This window comes from Hypanus sabinus, chromosome 20 (assembly GCF_030144855.1).
Source record: "Hypanus sabinus isolate sHypSab1 chromosome 20, sHypSab1.hap1, whole genome shotgun sequence".
Taxonomy (NCBI): Eukaryota; Metazoa; Chordata; class Chondrichthyes; order Myliobatiformes; family Dasyatidae; genus Hypanus; species Hypanus sabinus.
In genome coordinates this window covers 13,682,238-13,709,940 of record NC_082725.1, presented here as the reverse complement: position 1 = coordinate 13,709,940, position 27,703 = coordinate 13,682,238, and the positions used below count along the sequence as shown (strand labels likewise).

General features: G+C 41.9%; 1 protein-coding gene across 1 annotated transcript in view; it reads left to right on the top strand.

The window, feature by feature from the left end:
• LOC132378312 (adenylate cyclase type 2-like) overlaps positions 1–27,703 on the top strand; it is a 507,293-nt gene that overhangs the window by 408,636 nt on the left and 70,954 nt on the right. Inside the window, exons 14-18 of the mRNA XM_059945128.1 lie at positions 1,608–1,651; positions 2,669–2,749; positions 12,395–12,464; positions 20,263–20,360; positions 24,004–24,088. Coding sequence (XP_059801111.1) covers positions 1,608–1,651; positions 2,669–2,749; positions 12,395–12,464; positions 20,263–20,360; positions 24,004–24,088 — 378 coding nt within the window. The remainder of the gene's footprint in view (positions 1–1,607; positions 1,652–2,668; positions 2,750–12,394; positions 12,465–20,262; positions 20,361–24,003; positions 24,089–27,703) is intronic.

Below are 27,703 nucleotides of genomic sequence, written 5' to 3'. Positions count from 1 at the left end.
ACAAGGGAATTAAATGCTAGTCTGTTAAGAAGGTATATTAATAAGGATAATTTTTTTCAGAATCAGGTTTATTATCACTGGCATGTGACGTGAAATTTATTAACTTAGCAGCAGCAGTTCAATGCAATAAATAATATAAAAGAAAAAACTCAAAAGGAAATAATAATAATAAGTAAATAACTAAATCAATTACAGTATATGTATATTGAATAGATTAAAAATTGCACAAAAAAAAACAGCGAGTAAAGGGCATGCACTGGGTGCTGGAGGTCCTTAATAATGGATGCTGCCTTTCTGAGACACCACTCCTTGAAGATATCCTGGGTACTTTGTAGGCTAGGACCCAAGATGAAGCCAACTATATTTACAATCCTCTGCAGCTTCTTTCGGTCCTGTGCACTAGCCACCCCTTCCCCATACTAGACGGTGATGCAGCCTGTCAGAATGCTCTCCACGGTACATCTATAGAAGTTTTTGAGTGTATTTGTTGACATACCAAATCTCTTCAAACTCCCAATGAAGTATAGTCACTGTCTTGGCTTCTTTATGACTACATCAATGTGTTGGGACCGGGTTAGATCCTCAGAGATCTTGACACTCAGGAACTTGAAAGTGCCCACTCTCTCCACTTTTGATCCCTCTGAGGATTAGTATGTGTTCCTTTGTCTTACCCTTCCTGAAGTCCACAATCAGCTCTTTCATCTTATTGACGTTGAGTGCCAGGTTGTTGCTGTGACACCATTTCACTAGTTGGCATATCTCACTCCTGTATGCCCTCTCGTCACCACCTGAGATTCTACCAACAATGTTTGTAACGTCAGCAAATTTATAGATGGATTTGAGCTATGCCTAGCCACACAGTTATGGGTATATAGAGAGTAGAGCAGTGGGCTAAGCACACACTCCTGCGGTGCAGCAGTGTTGATTGTCAGTGAGAAGGAGATGTTATCACCAATCCGCACAGATTGTGGCCTTCCAGTTAGGAAGTTGAGGATCTAATTGCAGAGGGAGGTACAGAGGCCCAGGTTCTGCAACTTCTCAGTCAGGATTGTGGGAATTAGGAAAGTAAATGCTGAGCTATAGTTGATGAACAGCATCCTGACGTAGGTGTTTGTGTTGTCCAGGTGGTCTAAAGTCATGCGTAGAGCCATTGAGATTGCACCTGCCATTGACCTATTGTGGCGGTAGGCAAATCGCAATGGGTCCAGGTCCCTGCTGAGGCAGGAGTTCATTCGAGTTATGACCAACCTCTCAAAGCATTTCATCACTGTAGATGTGAGCGCTACTGGGCAATAGTCATTAAGACAGTTCACATTATTCTTCTTAGGCACTGGTATAATTGTTGCCTTTTTGAAGTAAGTGGGAACTTCCGCATGTAGCAGTGAGAGGTTGAAGATGTCTTTGAATACTCCTGCTAGTTGGTTGGCACAGGTTTTCAGAGCCTTACCAGATTTTTGGTGATGTGGCTGAATGGGTATTAATGAATGACAGAGAAGCTATTTAGCATATCAATTAAGGATAAACTCCAACTTATGTGGAGGCATGTTTTCTTATCATTTTCACTTTGTTCCAGTGAATAACAATCAAATATCTTTCTGTTTTTGCAGGACATGCCTATGGTTCGATACCATTTCCATCGATGTACAGAAAGGTTAGTGTTGATCTTTTTGCTTCATCATCTTGTGATCGCCTACAGCAGAGGTTCCCATACTGGGATCTGTGGACTCTTTGCTTCATGGTATTGGTCTATGGCATAAAAAAAAAGTTTGGGAACCCTTGGCCTATAGTATGTTTGTTCTTAAATTTGAGGTTGCTGAGATTTTCATTAGGATGAATTAACAATACTGTAAATTTTTAATAACAGTTGTTGCAGAGGTGAAAATGCCTTCATTAAATGAACAGCAAGGAATTTTATACAACTACCAAGCTTTTAAATGGCTTTGATCAAAATACGAATATGCCAAGAGATTAGTATGTTACTACATGCAAAACAAGTAAAATACAAATAATTCTGATGCCTTAATTCTTTAAGGGACTAGGCTGCCATTAAGTTCCATCTCTGCCTATGAAGATGCTAGTTTTACCTTTATCTTCTAGTCAACCAGCCTCTGAAAATACCCCTGCACTTGCAGAAGCGTGGGGTACAGAATAAAGTTAGTCTTCCTCTCTGCTCTTGCGCTTCTTGAAGTCCCAGACCAATTGGTATCACAGGCTAGAACCTGTTTCTCAGTCCGTTTTAAATGTGTTTTCAAGGTTTAAGATTGTTTATTGTCATTCGTCAGCCACGAGTGTAAAGGAGAGTGAAATGATTGTTACTCTGGATCCAATGCAACATATAAAAAATACAATAAGGAATAAACAAGAGTATATGATAAATATAAATGTAAAAACCATTCAGTGAAACTCAATGTACAAGTAAGAGTTTGGCTGCATATACTGTACATAAGATTTGTTCCAAAATTTCACCCTGCTTTTAGTCTTATTGCTCTTACTGTCATGAAACACAATTTTAAGACCAACAATTAACTATTTGCAAAACCTTATGCATTCTTGTGTCAAGCAAATTATATGTACCCTTAGAAGTTTCCCCCAATTTCATGATGTCACATTTGGCAGACAAAGTGTTTTACTCTAAACACCAAAAGATTAACTAATTTTACTATTACAGAACAAAGTCACAAAAAAGAAGATTTGAGGAGGAGTTAAACGAAAGAATGATCCGAGCTATTGATGGAATTAATTCACAAAAGTAAGTTTACATTAAAGTATTCTTTCAGAATAAAGAGGAAGCAGATAATATGGAACTTAAAATCAGAGTTTAATATAATGTCACACAATTTGCCTAATGATTCTTTTTGGGACAGTTAACACTGTTCCCCCTAAGCTGCACAGGTGCACGACCACCCATCTAGCCTCTGTTGGCCACACAGCCGTACTTTTTAAAAAATATAATGTTAATTTAAAGTGCCATGCAGTTATATGTCTGTGTGTAAAACTTCCTGCTCAGAGCTGTAGTTGTGAACTTCCACTATTCAGGACCTTTACAGAGATAGGTGCGTAAAAACGGCCCGAAGAATCATTGGGGACCCGAGTTATCCCAACCACAAACTGTTCCAGCTGCTACCATCCGGGAAACGGTACCGCAGCATTAAAGCCAGGACCAACAAGCTCGGGGACAGCTTCTTCCACCAGGCCATCAGACTGATTAACTCACACTGACACAATTTTATTTCTGAGCTATATTGCCTGTTCTGTTGTATATCTTACTGAACGTGCTATTTATTACAAATTACTATAACTTGTGCATTGTACATTCAGATGGAGATGTAACATAAAGATTTTTACTCCTCGTGTATGTGAAGGATGTAAGAAATAAAGTCAATTCAACTCAGTTCAGTAGTTGATCACACAGCTGTAAAAAAATAAAGGGAATGTTGGTTTGTATCTCTATAACTTGAGCAAATTTAAAGATTTTTTATCTCATCACATGGACTAATGCAGGGCAGAAACAAACCCTTCAGCCCTGATGCACCATCAATAACTCTCGGAGATGTGAGGCGAGAGATAGGCTTTTATTAGCTGGAGGAGAGAGCACTATCAGCAGCAAGAGACCACCACACACAACATCCTGGACACTGAGGGAGGAGCAGTGCCTCCAATTGCCTTTATACAGGGGTCTGTGGGAGGAGCCACAGGAGCAGTCAGTGGGGGGGGTGTGTCCAGACAGGTATATGTAGTTCACCACAAGCCCTACTCTTCTTTTGGAGAATAACGTAGGTGAAATTATAAAAATAAATCTAAAATCTAGCCAAATTACTATATTACCACTTGATAGTGCTCTAATTCATAAAGACAAATGCGCAACTGTATGTCCACCAACCTGCCAGAGATTGGAGAAACAGCAAAGTAGATCTAGAACAGGGTTTCCCAATCTTTTTTTTCACCGTGGACCGATGCCTTTAAGCAAGGGGTCATCAATGGACCCCAGGTTGGAAACCCCTGATCGAGAAAGCAACTATCATCACAGAAATGGGCCAGATTTTAGTGTAAAGTAGAAAGACTTAAAATGACTATAAACACATTCACTTCCAATTTCAATGAAATGTCATCCGTCAGAGCCACCTCTGCTTCCCACAGCATATATGCTGATCCCTCACCTCCAAACTCCAGAGCTCTGACCTCCCCAGGTATTGTATCAGCAACCGTGCATACATTCCCTCCGTTGGAGTATTTACTGCACAAGCTTAGCAGATCTATCAGTCAAAGGCTGCCTGGTATAATACAAAAATAAAGAAAATGCTATCAGAAGAACAGTGTACCAGCCTCTCTGCTTTCATAGAAGGTTAAGAAAGTTTGGCTTGTCTCTGAACCTGTACTGTTGAAAGTGTCCTGACTGGTTGTACCACAGTCTTGTACGGCTATTCTAAACTGCAGGAACATAAGAAGCTGCAGAGAGTAATGGACTCTACACAATACATCACAGGAACATCCTTCTCCATCATAGGAAGTACTTACCTGAACAAGAGGGATGGTTTACACCTGAATCCAAGGGGGACCAATATCCTTGCAGCCAGGTTAGCTAGAACAGTTGGGTAGGGTTTAAACTAATTTGGCAGGGGGATGGGAAACAGAGTAATAGGGTGAGGAGGGGGCAATTGGTATACAATCAGAGGACTTGTGTAGTGAGTTTGTCAGGAAGGACAGATAATTGAGCAAAATTGCAGTTTGTGGGATGAGTTGGAACGTAACACTTTGAGAGCAGCTTGCTGTTGAGTCCTTTGGGGGTAAGGCTCTTCCAGAATGTATAATGAACTGGATTCGATTAGGGAGATTAAGAGACCTGTAGGAGGCAGTAATCCTAATATGATAGACTTCACCCCATAATGTGAGAGGAAGAAGCTAAAGTCAGATGTAACCCTATTACAGTGGAGTAAAGGGATTATAGAGGCATGAGAGAGGAGCTGGCCAAAGTTGATTAGAAGGGGACACAAGCAGGGATGATGGCAGAACAGTACTGACTGGAGTTTTTGGGAGCAGTTCAAAAGGCACAGGACAGGTAAATCCCAATGAAGAAGTTTTCTAAAGGCAGAATGATGCAACTGTGACTGACAGGGGAAGTCAAAAACGACATAAGAGCAAATGAGACGGCACATAAATAGAGAAAAAAATAGTGGGAAGTAAGAAGATTGGAAAGCTTTTATAAAACCAACAGAAGGCAATGAAACAAAGGCTCTACAGCAACCTGAAGAGTCTCACTGCCAGGTTCAAGAACAGCTACCTCTTTTCAACAGTTCAGTTCTTGAACCAATGTGCACAGCCTAATTCACAGCCTCAGTACAGTAACGCAACGACTACTTTGCACTACAATGCACTATATTTTTTGTTCTAATAGTATTCTCCCTTCTGTAATTTTTGTATAATGTATGTTTTCCTTTGAATTTTGTGTATCTGATGTGATGTGCTTATACCAGCACAAATGGGTTTTCCATCGCACCTATGCCTACAGGTACAAACTTGTGCACATGACAGGAAACACAGAGAAATAAAACAACAGCTAGGTACCCTCTCCCCACTGCCACCTCCATCCCGACATGGACTGTGTACAAGATTCAGGTCTGATTTGATTAGCAAGGCAACTGAATGAGAACCTAAAAGCCAGCGGTTGTACCCAGATAACGTTTCAGTGGAATGACTGTGTTACAGCCTGAGAATTAAAAATCGAATCGCTTGGGACATACTTTAGACAGGAATGTTTAATTGCTCTGCCTTCTGGATCAGCAGGAGATTTTATCCTGACATATCTAAATACTGAATAGATGGTCCTGTCTGATTAAATTGTCTTTGAGCCAGCTGCGATCACAGTCAAATCTAACATTCAATTCCCTATACATTTGTACCATGTGATCCCTGGGACTTACCTATTTATCTCCTTGTCTTTTTCCCTCTTGCATCTTTCATTTTATATGCAACACACACAAGATGCTGGAGAAACTCAGCAGGCCAGGCAGCGTCTAAAGAAATGAGTAAACAGTTTATGTTTTGGGCTGAGACCTTTCTTCAGGACTGATTAATTACTTTAATGAGTCCCGAAGAAGGGTCTCATCCTGAAATATTGACTGTTCGTTCATTTCCATAGACTCTGCCTAATCTGCAGAGTTCTTCCAGCATTTAGTGTGTGGCGCTTTGGATTTCCAGCATCTGCAGATTTTCTCGTGTCTTCAATTCTCTGTGCAAATGTTCCTTTCTCCTTCACAATTACCTGGATATTTCATAAGTTCTACCTCTTGCCTCTTTGTGTGTTCTTCTGCACAACCGTGTTTATGCCTCACTCAACTTTTAGTGGGTTTGGCCCTATCCTTCTTGAGGAGATACTTCCATTGGGCTCTTCCATTGGATACTTCCATTGGGCTCTTCCATTGGATACTTCCATTGGGCTCTTAGATGACTGTGGGCCTTGTTGTGTATTTACTATTTCAGTAATATTTGAATAATCTTGTATATTTCTTGGTTGAGTGAGCATTCTTGTTCATTTAAATAATATATTAGGGGTTATATGTATAAATATGTGAATTGCACATGTCATCGTGCAACCATATAATACACGCACACTTGGCTTAAAAGAAATAGTTAACTTAGACTCGCATCTCTCAGTTCTCTTGTTTTCCTTTGATATAGTTAACCATTTTGAAGCTACAGAACATAACAGACTTCACCTAACCAGGGACCCAAATCAATCCTAGTGATTCCAGAGATGCTTAGCTAAAACTTACTGGAGTCGTCCGTGAAGTAAGCGAAGTGCAATCCCATGGCACCATTGCAGACTATTTACTGCCATGGCCTTCCTTTCTGGCAGACAGGAATCATAAAGACATACTGAAGAGCCAAAAAAATATATGTGATTTTACTGTTCTTCCTTCAATAAAGATATCCCTTCAGGCACCAAAAGGGTTCAGAGAAAACTGCCAAGTAAAGAGACCCAATTGTGCCCCTTTTATGTGCAAAGGTCATGTAAAAGCTATTCGGTTCATGATTACTAAAAGTAATGTGCAAACTAATTTTGCTATGGGCATTGTTCACCCTGGCAGGAAAAACATCCCCTGGCATCAGTCACACAACTATTGACACCACAACTATTTCTGGCTTTAGTGGCAGATATCGGGCCATCTGGGCACCTCTTCACACTTGAATTGATCACTGACAGTTCAACCATGAGCACTTTGTGGCACTTGCCACCTTTGTTCACAATTTTAAAATGACACTGCTGACATCAGAAGATGCTTCAGATAATACAGGAACTTTGAAGTCCACTGCTGTTTTCAGTGAGTGCTTTTCATCCTGCAAGCGTAGGAAGCTACTCATAGGACGTATGGCCACAGCAGCTGGGGCTAATGCACTTTACATAGCATTCATAAGACCTTGCATAAGTTCAGCATGTCATCAAGAACTTTGACAAACTTCTATAGATGCACAGTGGAGAGTATCCTGATTGCATCATGGCCTGGTATGGAAACATCAGTGCCCAAGATGGGAAAAGTCTTCAGAAAGTAGAGGATACAGCCCAGTCCATCAGAGGAAAAGCCCTTCCCATCTACTAGGAGCACTGCTTGAAGAACGTAGCATCCGTCTTCAATGTCCCCCACCATCCAGGCTATGCCCTCTTCTCGTCGCTGCCATCAGGAAGGAGGTACAAGGTGCTGCTTTAGGTCCCACGCCACCAGGTTCATGAAGTTATTAACCTTCTGCCATCGAGCTATGAATCAATGTGGTTAACTTCACACTGAACTGATACCACAACCTATGGACACTCTTTAAAGGATTCAACAAATCATGTTCTCAGCATTTTTTATTTGTCTGTTTTTGTATTTGCACAATAGATTGTCTTCTTCTGTACAATTATTGCTGTTTGTCAGTCTTTGTGAGTAGGTTTTCATTGATTCTATCAGATTTCTTTGTTTTACTGTGGATGCCTGCATGAAAATGAATCTCTTTGACACATACATTTGTACTTTGATAATAAATTTACTTTGCACTTTGATTCAATAGCTGTGAAGGTATTTTAAAGGGTTAATATTTCAAGCAAATCATCATTAACAAATGCAAAATTACTCATGAGGTTTCAATTGAGATCATTGCTCAATACGGAGGGGTGCCTGCAATTTGAGATGGTAGCTTATTGCTTCCCATATGTAGCTGTCAAAAGATTTATCTTATCAATGTGCTGTACTGCCTCCCTTCTTGATGCATCACTTGCTGTAACTCTCACTTCGAGCCTCTCTCTTTAATTCCTCTGAAAAACAGAAGGGGTCTCATGCAGGGGATGTTCTGTCTCAATGAGCAGACTCCCTCACAATTTCCTTTCCCTGTCACGAGTTCCTGACGCTTGTGCTGGAGAAGCAGGGAGTTAAATCAGAATTGGAATCGTGTTTATTATCACCATCATATGTCATGAAATTTGCTGTTTTGAAGCAGCGGTTCAGTGCAAAACATAAAAAATTCCTATAAATTATAATAAGAAATATTAAAAAATAACATACACAGCTACAGGTTCAAAAGTGGTTCATGAAAACGATTCCAGGATTTGAGTGGTTTATCATATGAAGAGCATTTGATGATCTGGGCCTGGACTCACTAGAATTCCGAAGAATGAGGGGTGACCTGATTGAAACCTATTGAATGTTGAAAGGCCTCGATAAGAGTGGATGCGGAGAGGATGTTTCCTATGGCCTCAGAATAGAGGAGCGTCCTTTTAGCACTGAGATGAGGAGGAATTTCTTTAGCCAGAAAGTGGTAAATATGTGGAATTTGTTGCTGCAAACAGCTGTAAAGACCAAATCTTTATGTATATTTAAGGCAGAGATTGTAGATTCTTCATTGGTCAGGGCATGAAGAGATATGGGGAGAAGGCAGGAGATTGGGGCTGAGAGGAAAAATGGATCAGCCATGATGAAATGGCGGAGCAGACTTCAGTAGCCAAATGCACCAATTCTCTTCCTATGTCTTGTGGTCTTTAAGTTATCCTTACACAATAATGGGTACAATCAAGACAACATTAAGTGCCTTTATATAGTGCTCACTTAGACAGGAAAGATGTAAATAAGGTTGAAAGAGTACAGAGAAGATTTAGAAGGATGTTGCCGGGTCTGGAGGACCTGAGTTAGAAATAAAACTTGAATAGGTAACAACTTTACTCCTTGGAAGACTAAGAGGAGATTTTTTAGAGGTATACAAAATTATGAGGGTAATATATAGGGTAAATGCAAGTAGGCTCTTTCCACTGAGTTTCGGTGAATTGAATTGAATTGACTTTATTTCCTACATCCTTCACATGCATGAGGATTAAAAATCTGTACGTTATTTCTCCATCTAAATGTGCCATATGCAATCATAGTAATTTATAATAAATAGAATATTCAATGTAATATAGAGTACACTCAAATCAGTGTGAGTTCATCAGTCTGATGGCCTGGTGGAAGCAGCTGTTCCGGAGCCTGTTGGACCCGGCTTTTATGCTGCGGTACCACTTCCTGGATGTAGCAGCTGGAATAAATTGTGGTTGGGATGACTTGGGTCCCCAGTGATCCCACGGGCCCTTTTTACACACTTGTCTTTGTAAATGTCCTGAATCATGGGAAGTTCACAACTACAGATACACTGGGCTGTCCACACCACTCTCTGCAGAGTCCTGCGATTGAGAGAAGTACAGTTCCCAAACCAGGCAGTGATGCAGCCAGTCAGGATGCTCTCAATTGTGCCCCAGTAGAAAGATCTTAGGATTTGTGGGCCCATACCAAACTTCCTCAACTGTCTGAGGTGGAAGAGGCACTGTTGTGCCTTTTTCACCACACAGCTGGTGTGTACAAACCACATGAGGTCCTCAGTGATGTGGATGCTGAGGAACTGGAAGCTGTTTACCCTTTCAACCCCTGATCCATTGATGTCAAAAGGGGTTAGCCCGTCTCCATTCCTCCTGTAATCCATAACCAGCTCCTTTATTTTTGCAACATTGAAGGAGAGGTTGTTTTCTTGACAGCACTATGTCAGAGAGATGACTTCTTCTCTGTAGGCCACCTCGCTATTTTTTGAAATAAGGCCAATCAATGTAGTATCATCGTCAAATTTAATTAGCAGATTGGAGCTGTGGGTGGCGATACCATCATGGGTATACAGGGAGTAAAGGAGGGGACTCAGTACGCTGCCCTGAGGAGCTCCTGTAATGAGAGTCAGAGGGTTGAAGGTGAGTGAGCCCACTCTTACTACCTGCTGGCAATCGGACGGGAAGTCCAGGATCCAGCTGCACAAGGCAGGGTCAAGTCTGAGGTCTCTGAGCTTCTTATCGAGCCTGGATGGAATTATGGTGTTGAATGCTGAACTGTAGTCCAAGAACAGCATTCTCACATAAACATCCTTCTTCTCCAGATGTGTAATGACGGTGTGTAGAGCTGTGTCATCTGTCGATCAGTTGTGTCTGTAGGCGAACTGTTGGGAGTCCAGTGTGGGTGGTACAAGCTGCAGATGTAATCCTTGACCAGCCTCTAAAAGCATTTGCATATTATTGCGGTGAATGCGACAGGACACCAGTTGTTCAGGCATGTTACCTTGGTCTTTTTAGGTACAGGGACAATGGTGGTTAAATTGAAGCTGGAGGGCACTCTACACTGGGAGAAGGAGAGATTAAAAATATCAATAAACACACCTGCCAGTTGTGCTGCGCTGAGTACTCGCCCTGGGATGCTGTCCGGTCCAGGCTTCAACTAGAGGTCACGGGTTAAGGGTGAAAGGTGAAAAGTTTAAAGGGAACATAAAGAGAAACTTCTTCATTCAGAGGGTTGTAAGAGTGTGGAACAAGCTACCGACACAAGTGGTGTATGTGGGCTTAATCTCAATGTTTAGGAGGTTTAGAGAGGTATGTAGATGGTAGGGGTGTGAAGGTGTAGGTGTCGATCCAGGTGTAGGTCAATGGGAGTAGGCAGTTTGAATGACTTGGTATGGGCCTGTTTCTGTGCTGTAGTCTTCCATGGCTATACAACTTTACAAGAATAATGAATTAAAGCAAATTCAAATTCTGCCTTGAATTTAAGCACCAATTTCTCTTGAATTTCAATATTTTTATCCGAAACATTATCGGTTATTGTAAATGGAGACGAATACAAAAATAAATGCACTGTACTTCATTTATATAAGGCATTGTATGTAGTATCGTTCTCTTTATTAAAGGTATTATAGAACATAAAAGCAGATTAAGAATGCTTACTGGACTAATACCGGTAAGAAGTAGCTTGTGTCGAGTGAACAGTTTTATAAACAAAGTACATCCACTGGAATTTAGGAGAGCAACAAAACCAGATTGAAGCTAACACTCATTGGCCATTTTAATGGATACCTCCTGTACCTATTAAAGTGGCCATTTAGTATATGTTTGTAGTGCTCTGCTGGCATAGTCCACCTGCTTCGAGTTTCGACGTGTTGTGCCTTCAGAGACTGTCTTCTGAACACCACTGTTGTAACACGTGGTTATTTGAGTTACTGTCGCCCTCCTGTCAGCTTGAGCCAGTCTGGCCAGTCTCCTCTGACCTCAACACACACAAAATGCTGGCAGAAAACCAGCATTCTGTGTGTGCTGTGGTTTGAATTTCCAGCATCTGCAGATTCCCTCGTGTTTGCTCCTCTGGCCTCTCCCGTTTTCACTCACAGAGCAGCCACTCACTGGGTGCTTTCAGCTTTTTGCACCTTTCCCTGTACACTCTAGAGAGAGCATGAAAATCCCAGGAGATCAGCCGCTTCCGAGGTACTCAAGCTACCCCGGCTGATTGCAAGTTGCTCTGTGACTAGCCGGCGGGGGAAATCAGCGACTGCTGGGCAGTGTGGCTCAGAGGGCCAGGAGGGCCTATTCCACACTGTGTCTCAATAAACCAATAAAGAAAATATTTTCATCAGCAAGCAGGTGCACCTGGTAAAGTGGCCACTGCCTGTAAGTATCACTGTTTAAAAAAAGATGCCATTCAAGGTAAATATGAAGCAAAAAAAAAAAAATCCTCTCAGAGCATCATGAGTCCGGAACTCTTTGGCAGTGAAACCAAAATCTTTGAATATTTATTAATGGAAAAAGGTCAATAAATAGATAGTAGTCTCAGAGGTGAAGTGTTATCGAGTTTGAGTGAGAAAGCAGCATTGAGGTGACGATCCATTCAGCCATGATCTTGTTGAATGGCAGAGAAGACTTAACGGGATACTCCTGATCTTTGTTCATTTTATTTGGGTTTACAGACCTGAGTTACCAGGTGCTCTGGCACCTGGTAGGCCGCAGCGTGTACAGTTTTTTCTCTTTTTGTTTCGGATTCTAGTATCTGCAGTTTTGTTTGTTTGCCATTATAAAAAAATGAGTTTGCTTTTGCAGGCAGTGGCTAAAATCGGACGACATTCAGCGAATTTCACTTTTCTTTCACAATCAAGAATTGGAAAAGGAGGTAGGTGCCACATTGTTTCACGTTGGTGCCGCATCAAGTCCGAGGGGGGTCTCGGCCTGAAACGCCGACTGCTTATTCATCTCCATAGATGCTGCCTGACCTGCTGAGTTCCTCCATCAGTTTGTGATCGTTAATGTATATAGGAGTGAGGTTTCGGTCCTGCTTCAGCAAAGCACGACTAGCCTGAGCAGGCTTGAGGGTTGAACCTGCTTCTGAGTTCCCTCGGTGAGGAGGTCCTCTGTAAGTTACCTACCTCCCCATTGCTCTCGCCGCCTTCCCAACTCATTTCAGTCTCCTTCACACCTTCACTGTGCCAGCCAGCCTGCTAGTCCTACCAGCAGCTGACCTCTGTCTCAACTGTACTCTAAACTCCCCCGATACCCATCCCCTTGTCCTCAGCCTCGCCTCATCCCCCAACTCCATGTCTCGACACCCTCCTGTACACTAAACTGATGATAACTCCCCCGATACCCATCCCCTTGTCCTCAGCCTCGCCTCATCCCCCAACTCCATCTGTCTCGACACCCTCCTGTACACTAAACTGGTGATACTCCCCCGATACCCATCCCCTTGTCCTCAGCCTCGCCTCATCCCCCAACTCCATCTGTCTCGACACCCTCCTGTACTCTAAACTGGTGATACTCCCCCCCGATACCCATCCCCTTGTCCTCAGCCTCATCTCATCCCTCAGCCATCCCACATTCTATGTGTTACTCCCTGCTCTCCCACTAAACCAACCATCTTCCATGCTGTGGTGTTATCAGACTCTTGAATGGACCTTTTGCTTGATAAGATGGTTTCTTGGCTTCACAGTCTACACTTTATGATCCTGCACTTTGTTGTTTACCTACACTGCACTTTCTCTGCAGCATTTACACTTTATTCTGCATTGTTATTTTTTTTTATTCTTATTCTACCTCATTGCACTGTACAGTGATTTGAGCCATATAAACAGTATACAGGGCAAGTTCCTCACTGTATCTTGGCACATGTGACAAAAATAAATGTGCCAAGCCATACCAAACTAAACCACACCTATCCAGACTTCAGGTAATACACACAACGTTGCTCTCTTCCCACATTCCCTTTGTTCATCCTTCCTGTCACCCTCCCTTCACCTGGTTTCGTCTGTTCATCATGGCTTCACCTATCACCCAGCAGCTACCAGCTTCTGTTCCAAACCATCGCTCCCACCTGCTCCACCTCTACAACCTGGCACGACCGGCCCTTTGTTCTCCCTCTCCCTCCCGCCCACCCCCTTCCTGTCTGACTCTACTTATCGCCTTACTGTCATGTATTATTTCAGTACTAATTGAGTAATATTGTAATTATGTTGTTTGATTAATTATTCGTGTTCATTTAGGTAATCCATTGCCGGTTATATGTCAAAGTAAGTGAGTTGCATAAATCATGAAACTACCATGTGATTCATGTGCATCTCACTTTAGGTAAAGAACAAACTAAGGCTTGCATCTTTCAGCTCTCTTGCTTTCCTTAGGATTAATTTAATGTTTCAGAACTGCAAGATATAGCATGTACAGCTTCTGTTCTGAGCCATTCTCAACACCATCCTCAGCCACTCCCTCACCTCTGCCTGTCGTCTCCTCCCCAACTGGCTTCAATGATCCTTAGCCAGCTCTCTTCCAATTTATCCCCACTGCCACCCTTCCCTAGCCTCAACAGATTGGCACCATCTGCCATTCATCCACTCTCTATCTGGCTTCACTAGTCACCAACTGTATCTGTTCCAAACCATCCCCACCTCCACTGCTGCTCTCCCCACCCCACCGCCAGCCTCCACAAATTGGCTCAACCTCATCCCCCCCCATCTGGCTCCACCTATCACCTACCAGCCTCTTTCCCATTCCCCTCTGTACTACTACATGCTGGGTCTCTGTCGAGTCCCCTCTCAGCTCAAAGCAGGGTCTTGATCCCCCATGTCAATCCAGCATTCTGTATTTATTAACAGTGTTTATTTACTTAGTGTACGAAGCATTAGGAGTGTTTGATGGCTCCGGGCCTGTACTCAAGTTCAGAAGAATGAGGGGGAATCTCATTGAAGCCTAACAAATTTTGTAAGGCCCAGAAAGAGTGGACGTGGAAAGGATGTTTCCAGTCGTGGGGGAGTCTAGGACCAGAAGACACAGCCTCAGAATACAAGGACGTCCCTTTAGATCAGTGTTGAGGAGGAATTCCTTTAGCCAAATAGTGGAGAATGTGTGGAATTCATTGCTACAGACAGCTGTGCAGGACAAGCCACTGGGTCTGCTTCAAGCAGGGCTTGATAGGTTCTTGATTAGTAAAGCTGTCAAAGGTTACAGGGAGAAGGCAGGAGAATGGGGGGGTTGAGAAGGAAAAGAAATTAGTCAAGGTAGAATGGCAGAGCAGACTCGATGGGCCAGATAGCCTAAATCTGCTCCTAGGTGTGATAGTTTTTATTCTGAATTCCAGCACCTGTAATCTCTTTTGACTTCTACCACAATGGTGATGCCAGCAGAGAAACAGCCTTTGCGATGGCTCAATGTGAAAGATTAATGCCAACACGCACGCAGGCCCACCACCTGTCACTAGTCTAATGTGCCTTTCTAAATGCAGAAACATTTCTAGGGCTTGTATGTACAAGAGGGCAGAAGGTCTTTGAAGCACATGCTAAGGAGGCAGTAATAAAAAGGGCAGTGGAGGTTAAAGGGGTGGTGGGATGGAGATACATCTCTACCAAAGGAGGAGTGGGGTGCTCCTTTCCTCCGCTAACCTGTAGGTCCCCATAGAGCCTGCTTGACCACACCACACCACCCACCCCCAGTCAGGATCATGTGAAGTTATTGGAGCAGGTGGCAGATGGTCATACGAGCAGCTGGTGCATATCAAAAGTCCTGGTTTTGTGACCACTGATGCTAGGCGGACAATCTCTGAAGAGTGTTGATGATGGCTGGGGTCACCCATCTTGTAAAGACACTGCCCAGAAGAAGGCGATGGCAAAACACTTCCGTAGAAAAATTTACCAAGAATAATTATGGTCATGGAAAGACCATGATCGCCCACATCATTCGACATGGCACACCATGATGATGTCATACAACACCCGCACATTCTCATGATGTCATATGGCACTGCACAGAATGATGATGACGAAGAAGGACAAAGTCAGGAGTTTATCTTATTAAAGAGTTTGAAAGCAGTACAAGAACATGTCAAGTGAGTTTAGATGAATTTGCAAAGCTTCCTAGCCTGCTGTGTTCTACCAGCATTTTGTGTGTGTTGTTCATTTTCAAATGGTATTTTCTGCCAACTGCACTGCTTGCCTCTTCCACTGCTCATTTGATTGCATTTATCAACAATCAGTCAATATCCACTCCTTCAGTTCTTATGTCATCCCTGATTTCAAACACACAGCACCAGAACAAATCTCCTTTTCTTTGTTTACACACAGAAATGTGCTTGCCTGTATGGAGCCTGCAGTTATTGCTTCGCAATTTCACAGTTTTCACTCCAAACCATCATTACAGATCATATTGAGCCTTAGCCAATGATGAAATTGAGTTAAAGCTATTATTCTCCTGGTAGATATGTCCAGCTGAGAGACTGAGGGATGTTAGAACATAGTACAGGCTCTTCAACCTGTGACCTTTAGCCTACTCCAGGTTCAATTTAACCTTTCCCTCCTACATAGCTCATAACCCTATTTTTGCTTTCATCCATGTGCCTATCTAAGGATCTCTTAAATACCCCCATTGTATCAACCTCTACCACACCCCCGACATTGTGTTCCAGAGACCTACCACTCTCTGTGGAAAACTTCCTCCTCTGAGGTCCTCTCTGAACTTTCCTCCACACATGTTAAACTGATGTCTTCTGGTATTAGTCATTGCTGCCGGGGAAAAGGTGTTACTGTTCCCACTATCCATGCCTCTCATAATCCTATATACCTCTGTCGTTGTCTCTCCTTCTCCTTCACTCCAAAGAGAACAGCCCTGGTTTACTCATCCTTTCCATAATGGACATCTTCATCTCACCTATGTCACCATCTCCCCCACCTCATATGTCTACCACCCCACCGTCCCTCCTTGCCTCTCCTGACACTGTTCGGAATTGTTCCCTCTGCTTATCCTCTCCAGCCCTTTACCTTACCTAACTACCTGATTTCACCTATCTGCATCTAGCTATCCTGCTTCGATACCCCACCCCCTGACCTTTTTATTCTGGCGTCTTCCCTCTTCCTTTCCAGTACTGAAGAAGGGTCTTGGTCCAAAATGTCGACCTTTTGTTCATTTCCCCTGATGCAGCATGACCTGCTGAGTTCCTCCAGCATTTTCTGTGCGTTGCTTTGGATTTCCAGCATCTGCTGATTCTCTTCTGTTCTTGCTCTGCATTCCATGGTCTCTCACCTGGCCATTCACTTACAGTTGCCGAAGGAAATGCTAGCATGCACTCCATGAGGCACCTCCTTCCAGTAAGGTGGATTTACTTTATATAACCATATAACAATTACAGCACGGAAACAAGCCATCTTGGCCCTTCTAGTCCGTGCTGAACGCTTACTCTCACCTAGTCCCACCGAACTGCATTCAGCCCATAACCCTCCATTCCTTTCCTGTTCATATCCGTATCTAATTTTTTTTTAAATGACAATATCGAACTTGCCTCTACCACTTCTACTGGAAGCTCATTCCACATAGCTACCATTCTCTGAGTAAAGAAGTTCCCCCTCGTGTTACCCCTAAACTTTTGCCCCCAACTCTCAACTCATTGATGCACCATCAATAACTCACTCTGAGACGTAAAGGCGAGATATCGGCTTTTATTGACTGGAAGAAGGAACAAGCAGTGAGTGACCACCACACTACATCCTGGAGACTGAGAGGCCGGGCTCAGGCCTCAATCGCCTTTATACAGGGGTCTGTGGGAGGAGCCACAGGAGCAGTCAGCAGGGGGCGTGTCCAGACAGGTATATGTAGTTCACCACACTCATGTCCTCTTGTTTGAATCTCCCCTACTCTCAATGGAAAAAGCCTATCCATGTCAACTCTATCTATCCCCCTCATAATGTTAAATAACTCTATCAAGTCCCCCCTCAACCTTCTATGCTCCAAAGAATAAAGACATAACTTGTTCAACCTTTCTCTGTAACTTAAGTGCTGAAACTCAGGTAACATTCTAGTAAATCTCCTCTGTACTCTCTCTATTTTGTTGACATCTTTTCTATAATTCAGTGACCAAAATTGTACACAATATTCCAAATTCAACCTCACCCAGTGCCTTGTACAATTTTAACATTACATCCCAACTCCTATACTCAATGCTCTGATTTGTAAAGACCAGCATACCAAAAGCTTTCTTCACCACCCTATCCACATGAGATTCCACCTTCAGGGAACTATGCACCATACTTTGTATGGCAAAATATGTCATTTTAAACTTACCCATTTCCTGCTGATGATTGAACTTCGTAAACACAAGAGATTCTTGCAGATGCTGGAAATTCAAAACAACACAAACAAAATGGTGGAGGAACTCAGCAGGTCAGGCAGCATCCATGGAATTGAACGTGCCTCTGGCATTTTGTGTGTGTTGTATTGAACTTCAAATAGGAATAGAAAAACATGAAAATACTTACATTTGCTCAAGCAGAAAGAAAAAAAAAACAAGCACCTAATCTGTAAGGATTTATAAACCCTTTATAGTTTGGATCACCTCAGTTAAAGACATTAGCTTGATTTTCAACGTCTACATCAAAATCATTACAGGATCTTTGTCTGTTTGGCTGCCAGTGACTAGAGGTGTTCCGCAGGGGTCGATGATGGGATAGCTTCTTTTTTTTGTCACATATCAATGATTTAGATGACCGAATAGATGGCTTTGTTGCCAAGTTTGCAGAGGATATGTAGATTGGTGGAGGTGCAGGAAGTGTTGAGGATACAGGCAGGCTTCAGAAGGACTTAGATCGGAAGAATGGGCAAGTAAGTGGCAAATGAATTGGAAAATGCATGGTCATGCACTTTGGTAGAAGAAATAACTGTGGTCTATTTTTTAAATGGGAAGAAAATCCAAAAATCTGAGTTGTAAAAGGACTTGGGAGTCCATGTGCAGAACACCCTAAAGGTTAACTTGCGGATTGAGTCTGTGGTGATGAAGGCAAATGCAATGTTTGCATTCATTTCAAGATGTCTATAATACAAGAGCAGGGATGTGATGCTGAGGTTTTATAAGTCACTGGTGAGGACTCAGCTTGAGTACTGTGAACAGTTTTGGGCTCCTTATCTAAGAAAAGATGCCTTGGCATTGGAGAGGGTTCAGAGGAGGCTCACAAAGATGATTCCAGGAATGAAAGGGTTATCATACGAGGAACATTTGATGGCTCAGGGTCTGTACTTGCTGGAATTTAGGAGGATGAGGAGGGATCTCGTTGAAACCTTTCAAATCTTGAAAGGCATAGGCAGAGTAGATGTGGAAAGGATGTTTCATGTGGTGGGGGAGTCTTGGACAAGCGGGCACAGTCTCAGGATAGAGGGGTGTCCATTTAAAACTGAGATACAGAGAATTTTTTTTAACCAGAAGGCGGCAAATTTGTAGAACTTGTGCAGGCCAGGTTACATAGGGCGGGGCGGGATGGGATACAGCGTACTCTTATGGGATACAGCATCAAAGGTTCCGGGGATTGGGGCTGAGGAGGGGGATAAAGGATCAGCCATAATTGAATGGCAGAGCAGACTCGATGGGCCAAATGGCCTCATTCTGCTCCTGTGTCTTATGGTCTAAAACTTTTAAGTCAAATGCATGTGTGTTGATACTTGCCCCTCCACACATCCTTGGTTTGTGCAGACTGTTAACATAATGACGCATTTCACTGTATGTTTCAATGTACATGTATTAATCATATGGGTCAACGTCCAACACAGTTCAAGGATGTGCTGGGGACAGTCTGCAAGCTTCTGGTACCAACATAGCACATGCACAACTTTCTAACCTCTGCAACTTCAGAATGTGGAAATACCCAGAAGAAAGCCATGTAGTCATGGGGGAAACGTACGAACTTCTTACAGGCAACGGCGGGAACTGAACGATCGCTGGTGCTGTAAACCATTATGTGAACCGCTGCCATTCCACCCATAAGTCAGCAGCTTCACTGATTTCAGGGTCACGTTCAACTGTGCATGGTTAAGAAAAGCTGTTAGCTGGAATGTGGGACTGGCAAATAGCAGAACTAATTCTGTCGGTGTTGTAAGCTGATAAATAATTTCATTCACTGCTCTGCATGCTGCTAGCAATTAGTTAGGTTCATTGCACAAACCCTTTGTAAATAGAAATACATATGGACATTTCAAGCCCTTTTTTCAAAGCTCAGTTGGTTGCATAGCATTTAATAGACTACATAAAATCCAATTTAACCCCTCAATAGTTTCCTAAAGGTACATATGACCTCTCTTTTATTATTTAAAGCTTATGTTCCACTTGTATATACATATGTTTGCATTTAAAATTAAATTTTGCAAAACTAAATTACACAGTCATCTATTTATTCTGCACAGATATGTTTAACACTTAGTGAAAACTTCCTGTCATTAGCTCCTGTGTGACATTTGTTGGATAAACACTAACAGGACAAATTACTGCCATTCAAATTCTGCTGATACAGGTCGACCACCGATGCTTGGAAATATTTTTCAAATTCTTTTATGTTCCAGGTTTGTCCATGGGTATGTGGGTGCCATTCTGGTTGAAAAACATCAGCTTGCTGTTAAGTGAGTGCTGGAAATTTATAGCAGATCATTAATTGATTTATTTTTGTTAACTATTACAGTATCGAGCAACTCCACTTCCAGCCTTCAAGTACTACGTCACCTGCGCTTGCCTCATATTTTCCTGCATCTTCATCGTTCAGATTCTGGTCTTGCCAAAGTAAGTGTATACGAATGTATCAACGAGGATGATTTCCATGCCGTTTCTCCATTCTTTTACATTTCTCTGAGACAGGAAGACCTTTCCATCAATGCAGGGGAGAAAGTGCTAGCACTTCCAACAGGCACAGATGAGGGTTGCCATGGCAATAAGACGAAGGTGAATTCCTGGCTCTCCACTTTGCTCTCCCACATTAAAGATGGACCCATTTGAAAGGCACTGTTAGGCCCTGCATCAAATCACTCTCCAAGTTACTTGCTCATGGAACAGCGGGTCAAGGCGGGCAGCATAGGACAATGTCAATGTAGAAAGATTCTTCCCTGCTTTTTTCAGATTCAGATTCAGCTTATTTATCAGGAGTGCATCAAAACATACAGTGAAACGTGTCATTTGTGTTTACAACCAACACACCTAGGATGTGCTGGGGACAGCCTGTGAGTGTTGCCACAGATTCTGATGCTAATTTAGCATGCCCACAATGCTTGGCAGAACAACACAACATCTATCTGTCTGTATATACTTTATTAATTTATTTGTTTGTCTGTCTGCTTATTTATGAGCCTTAAAGTAAATTTTTATGTCCTACGCTGTTCTGCTGCTGCAAAACAACAGATTTCGTGATTCATGTCGGTGATAATAACCCCTGGTTTCAGGTTCTGATTCTGACTCTTAGAGCGAAGCTGCAGCTTGGAAGATGAATTATTCCATCTTCCTTTCATTCGTCGGCTTAGCTCTAAAATGCATTGCCTCCATCTTTCAAATGCCATGGGCACCGCAGATAGTCACTGTGCAAAATCAAATGGCTCACAAAATCTGAAGTCCAATAACAATGGAGGCTGCTGCTCCTCAAGGTAGAAGTAATGCTTATTTCATCTCTTTGCAGGCACCACATATTTGCCTATCTATCCCTGAATCATCTCTGGCCTCTATTTGTCTGGAGAAGAAGTGGTTATGATAATTGCCAATGGCCCAAGAGCAGTTTAACTTTCATCGAAAGTGGTCTAAAATTTAGACTCTATGTTAAATCTGTTCTATTTTCTATCATTACTTTAAAAAAATCCTTGCAAGTTTCTGAGGAGGTTTAAATTTAATCACTCATTAATGTCAGGAAATATCAGGACTTTATTCTGTCTGTGATGCTGTTGTCGGTAAGTTTTTCATTGCACCCGTCCAAGCCTGTACCCGTGTATAAAAATAAGCTGGCTTCTACATTGACTTTTGCCCTCATCGTCATAGAGTACAGCACAGGTCTATGATTCTGCCAGGCCCACCAACCCAGATCTCAGTGCTGTCAAGGGAAATCTGGACCTTCTTCTTCTTCCTTTGCTGTTTGGAAACAAATTACCCTTTACAGTTAAATATATGAGATGTGTAATTTAAATAATATAAATGTAATTTTAATTAAATGCATGATGCCTACTTACCCTACTAATACATCTTTCATGGACATTCCCATTCCGACATGTCAGTCCATGGCCTCCTCTACTGTTGTGACAAGGCCACAATCAGGTTGGAGATGCAACGCCTTACACTCCCTCCAACCTGATGGCATGAACATTGATTTCTCGAACTTCCAGTAATGCCCTCCCCACCCCAACCCCTCCCCTTGTGGGTAGTGCGGCTTGTTGGGACAGAAGGGCCTGAAGTATGCTGTATCTCCAAATGAATGAATAAATAAATAGACCCAATGTCAACACCAGTGACAATAATGGACAACTTAATCTATTGCTGTGAATATAAAGTCAGATCAGAGTAAAAATTGGCACTATTTTAAGCATTTCTTAGTGACTTCATCCTGTTTTTGCCACCTGGGCTGACAAGGAAAGTTAATTAATAAAATATGAGTTACCTCCCGACGTTAGTCCAGGAAGCAAGTTCCAGAGGCAGGGTAGCCAGTGAGATTTCAGTGGAAGTCTTGATAGACTTATTAATCATTACTATTCCGTTTCTTCTGACCCTGGAGGCTGGTCAATGTGATTTTCTGCATAAGACTGATCTATGATACATAATAATGGAGAAATACATTATTTCTATAATAATTGTGAAAGGTGCAGAGTTGAGGTATAAAACTCTTTACAAGTTAAAAAAATCATTAACCCTGTCACTTTGATCATCAGAAAGCAAGTATTTAATGATGCTTCAAACCTATATTTTCATTATTGCCTTGTACCTATAAATAATTGAATATTTATAAATATATAGTCCTAATGAAGGGTTTCACCCCGAAATATCAACTGTTTACTCTTTTCCATAGATGCCGTCTGACCTGCTGAGTTCTTCCAGCATTTTATGTGTGTTATTTTGGATTTCCAGCATCTGCAGATTTTCTCCAGTTTGTGACCTTGTATATATGATTTCTATTGACTTTGGTTTTCATTCAGCAATTATCAAAATTGACTGATAATGTTGTTCCTGTTTTGTACATCTCTAGGTATTTGATTCTATAATACAGCATATTAATACATATTTTCTACAATTTATATTTATTCACCAGGTACGGATATTGCTATCAGAATCAGCATTTATTGCTCATTGAAATGAGTAACTTTCTGGGCCATTTCAGAAGTCAGCCATATCAATATGTTTGGAGTCACATACAGACGAGGCCAAAAAGGAATTTCAGATCTTTTCTTCCCTAAAGGATATTAGTAAATAGATAGGTTTTATTACCATTCTGGTGGTTTCTCTGTTACCATTACTGAACTTTTTTAGTATTCCTGGTATGTTTAGTTATACGAGTTTAAATTTTGTAACTGTGATCTGCAACTCATACTCACGCCTCCAGATCAACAGTTCAGGATGCTGGATAATAATCCAACACAAATAATAGGCTACCACACCAATCACTTTATCTCTGTATCCACAAATCTGCAGAACATTTAACCTAAGGTTCATGTAACAAATAAAGTCTTTTACGTTACAGATTTGTCTCTGCAGTGCATGTTAGCAGGGTCAATGAACCTAACTGATTGCATCCACTTCATGTTTTTTTATTAATGCCACGATTGGTCGTGACAAAACCGAAGTGCAATCCAAGGATCAGCCTCCTCCCGTCCTTTACCAGCCTCCACCTGGGCATGAATGAGTTAATTTCTTGAAAGCTCGAGATGTGTTTTATTGCTAAGTTTTCCCTTTTTTGATGGGCAGGATTACAGGTTATCATTTTCCCATGGTGGCTGAGATTAGAAACACAAGGAAAATAATAAATTTGGAAATAACGTCATTCCATCCGCTGCAGTTTAGTGATTTAGTAAGTACTGCTACCCCATTACCCACCAGTCTCAGCCCTGAGTTAAACAACTGTGAATTCAAACTCCATTCTTGACTGCAAAATCTACACAGTTGCTTCAACACACTGGGCTGTTGAGTTGTGCCCGCTGCAGTGGCTGTGCAAGATATTAGAGGTTGTATTTCTCAATTTTATTTCATTTCTTAATGTCTCATTGCCTCTTGTGGGGTTTGGTATGTACCACAGGACCACCAGCTACATGTCAAAAGTAGCTGCAGTTCATATAATTGTGACATTTTTAGATTTGATAGCTGGCAAAAACTAAAATGTGTCTTTGCTAATTCTGATAATGTTGATGTGTGTAATTCATCAAAAATGCACTTATATTAAATAGAATGTTTTGATTCGCTCTAGAACGCCTGTTCTTGCGATTTCCTTTGGAACTGCTTTCCTCGTTCTGGTTTTCATCCTCTTCACCTGTTTTGCTGGTCAGCTTCTGGTGGGTTTATATCTTTTGCCAGGGGGGTGAAGATAACAATAAATTATTCTTGTGAAGTAACATTAAGAGATGAGTATTTACATTCATGGCAGAAAGTGTTTGATTTCTACCCACAAGTCATTTATGACGCACTCTCATCCTGCACTGGTCACTTTTTACCTCTCATGGCTGCTGTGTTTCACATATTTATACAGCTGCTTGTTTTATTATAATAGCACCAGTAACATTATTGCAGTGAGTGTTCCAGGCCTGTGTGGGACGCCAGAGAGCATTGGGCACTGGGGTTTTCAGAACACCTGAACTAGTTAATTGTTGTTTAACGATGGTCATGAATCATTTAGAGTTCCTTGTGTTTTTCTCGAGTGATGTCCTCCTTGTAATATGGTCTCCTGATGCCTTCTATTGAAGCTTGTTAAGTTTATTTCGACAGTCTCAGAGATTCTGTGGTTACTTGTATTATTTAAGTAGAGTCCCCAGTAGCACAATTGCGGGGCCCTACCTTTGAGAATGTTACTTCTCATGGTGTTGCTTGGCCGAGCCCCTGATGTTCTTTTGAAATTATTATGAATAAACTGTAGTCACCATCACTACATCTTTCATTCCTCTGCATTTGGGTTCCGATATTGCCAGCACAAATCGTGACAATTAAGACAGACTTACATAAAAATGCACCTCACACTATATGTCAACCTATCCCATGAACCAGTCAATCTTCAGACCAGGCCACTCAGGGACTTGTGCTAATATTATTTTGTGTCTGTATGTGCTGGTTCCTAACTATGTGTGTTGTGTGTAACTATACCTTTTGCACCTTGGCCCCAAAAAAAGAGTATTTTGTTCAGCTGTTGAATAGCAATAAACTTGAACTTGAAATAAATGTTAAATATAGCAATCTTAGGCAAGCTGTTCTTTTCCCAAAACGAAACACGCTTTCACACCCTTCCCCCGGGATGCTAGTTTGAAGTGCAGTCCCGTTCAGTGGGTGCTGGTTGTGCTGTGCTGTTGTTCTCAGGTTGGTATGACTCAGCCCACATGATAGGTGTCGAAGGCCTTTTCTTGATAAAGCGGGCATCGCAGTTGAGTTCTGCCCGGAGAACAGTTGGTCAGCAGCTCAAACAGACTTATGACATTTGTAATTTCAGCTACCAAAGCATTAGAGCTGTCATGCACAAGTAATTTGGAAATAAAACATGGGGGAATCATTTCAATAAACCTGATTCAACATAAGTAGGATGACATTCAAAAGAGACAAGTGGGCCATCGTAAACCATTCCAAAGTTGTATGACCTACAGGGGCTGGATTAGAAAACTTTCCACTGAGGATTGATGTACTAAACTGGCAGTTCATTATATGCTTTATGAGGGAACTGGGTACAGCAAGGCTCTATTGTGCATTAGTTTCAACGTGACCAGCCATTCCTTCTCCAAACTAAATCATGATATCTAGATGCAATAAAGAACACTATTTTGTATAGCTTAAAAGGCACAAGAAAAGATTTTTAATTTGCGTCGTCCCAGCTATTTATGAAGTGATATAAATATTTGCTACAATATCAATTTTTCCAACAGCGTTCATAATATGAATGAAGACAAACAAATAGTTCTGTTTATTTCAAGATGTTGGATGGTGCCTTATTTTTTTTCTATTTTTACAATTTTGCTGCTTGCTTTCCCTGAAGCCATTGACTATGTTGAAGTATGATTTCACAAGTATCACAGTTCTTAGATGCGTAGTCAGAATAGACAAGAATGGGGTGCTTACTGTAATTGAAAATCCCTTGATACCTCATTGAGAGGGTAGTTGACAGGGAGTGGTCGTGAACTGTTAATGTAGTGGGAGGTGGCAGGGGCATCATGAACTCATTCAAAATCTAAACATTAAATTCCTTATAAGGGTCCCTGCTACGGTGTGGGATAACACATGAAATTCAGAAGCTACTGAAAACGGGAGGAGCAAAACATTTTGTTCCTTCCTAAATAGAAAGAGTTTTAAATTGGATGCTTGAATGAACACAAGAGATTCTGCAGATGCTGGAAATCCAGAGCAATCTAATCATAATGAAGAGTCTTGGCCCAAAACATCGACTGTTTATTCCTCTCCATAGATGCTGCCTGACCTGCTAAGTTCTTCCAACATTTTGTGTTTGATATTCTTAGATAGCTTAGTTCATTGTATAGAACTAGAATCTTTAAGTGTACTTTTGCAGAGTCTGTGACGAGTGGCAAGGTCAGCATTCATTGTTTATCTGTAACTGCCCTTGAGAAGGTAGTGGTGTTTAGCCTTCCTGAACCACTGCATTCCTTCTGGTGCAAGTCTTTCCATTCTCCCAGTCGGTAGGAGTTCCAGATTTGGATGAAGCCTGACAGTCTGTTTCCACGTCAGGGTGGAAACGGATCTCAGGCTGGTAAATTATTGTCAAATGGAATGATATATAGTGAAAAACTAGTCTTGTAAACTGTTCATACAGATCGAATCATTACACAATGCGCTAAGGCAGCCAAGGGTAGCAGAGCAGCAAGTACAACGCTTTACCGCACCAGCAGTCGGGCTTCAATTCCTGCCACTGCCTGTAAGGAGTTTGTATGTTCTTCCTGTTACCTTGTGGGTTTCTTCCAAGAATTTGCTCCCACGTTCCAAAGACATTCGGATTAGGGTTAGTAAGTTGTGGGTATGCTATGTTGGCACCAGAGGCATGGCGACACTTGCCGGCATAGTGGTTAGCATGACACAATTAAAGCTCAGGACGGTTCTGGAGTTCAGAGTTTAATTCCAGCGCCATCTGTAACGAGTTTGTACGTTCTCCCTGTGGCCATGGGGGTTTCCTCTGGGTGCTCCAGTTTCCTCCTACGGTCCAAAGATATACCGGTTAATTGGTCATTGTAAATTGTCCTATGATTAGGATACTGTAAACAAGATCATAAGATATAGGAGCAGAAATAGGCCATTCAGCCCATCGAGTCTGCTCCGTCATTCAATCATGGGCTGATCCAAATCTTCCAATCATCCCCATTCCCCTGCCTTCTCCCAAACACTTAGATGCCCTGTCTTAAATGCACCCAATGACTTGGCTTCCACAGCCGCTTGTGGCAACAAATTCCACTGATCTACCACCCTCTGACTAAAGTAATTTCTCCGCATCTCTGTTCTAAATTAACGTCCTTCAGTCCTGAAGTCATGCCCTCTTGTCCTAGACTCCCCTACCATGGGAAATAACTCTGCCATATCTAATCTGTTCAGGCCTTTTAACATTCGGAATGTTTCTATGAGATCACTCCTCATTCTCCTGAACTCCAGGGAATACAACCCAAGAGCTGCCAGACATTCCTCATACGGTAACCCTTTTATTCCTAGAATCATTCTTGTGAATCTTCTCTGAACCCTTTACAATGTCAGTAGTGTATATCCTTTCTAAAATAAGGAGCCCAAAACTGCACACAATACTCCCAAGTGTGGTCTCACAAGTGCCTTATAGAGCCTCAATATCTCATCCCTGCTCTTATATTCTATACCTCTAGAAATTAATGCAACGTTACATTCACCTTCACCACCGACTCAACCTGGAGGGTAATCTTTAGGGTATTCTGCACAGGCACTCCCAAGTCCCTTTGCATCTC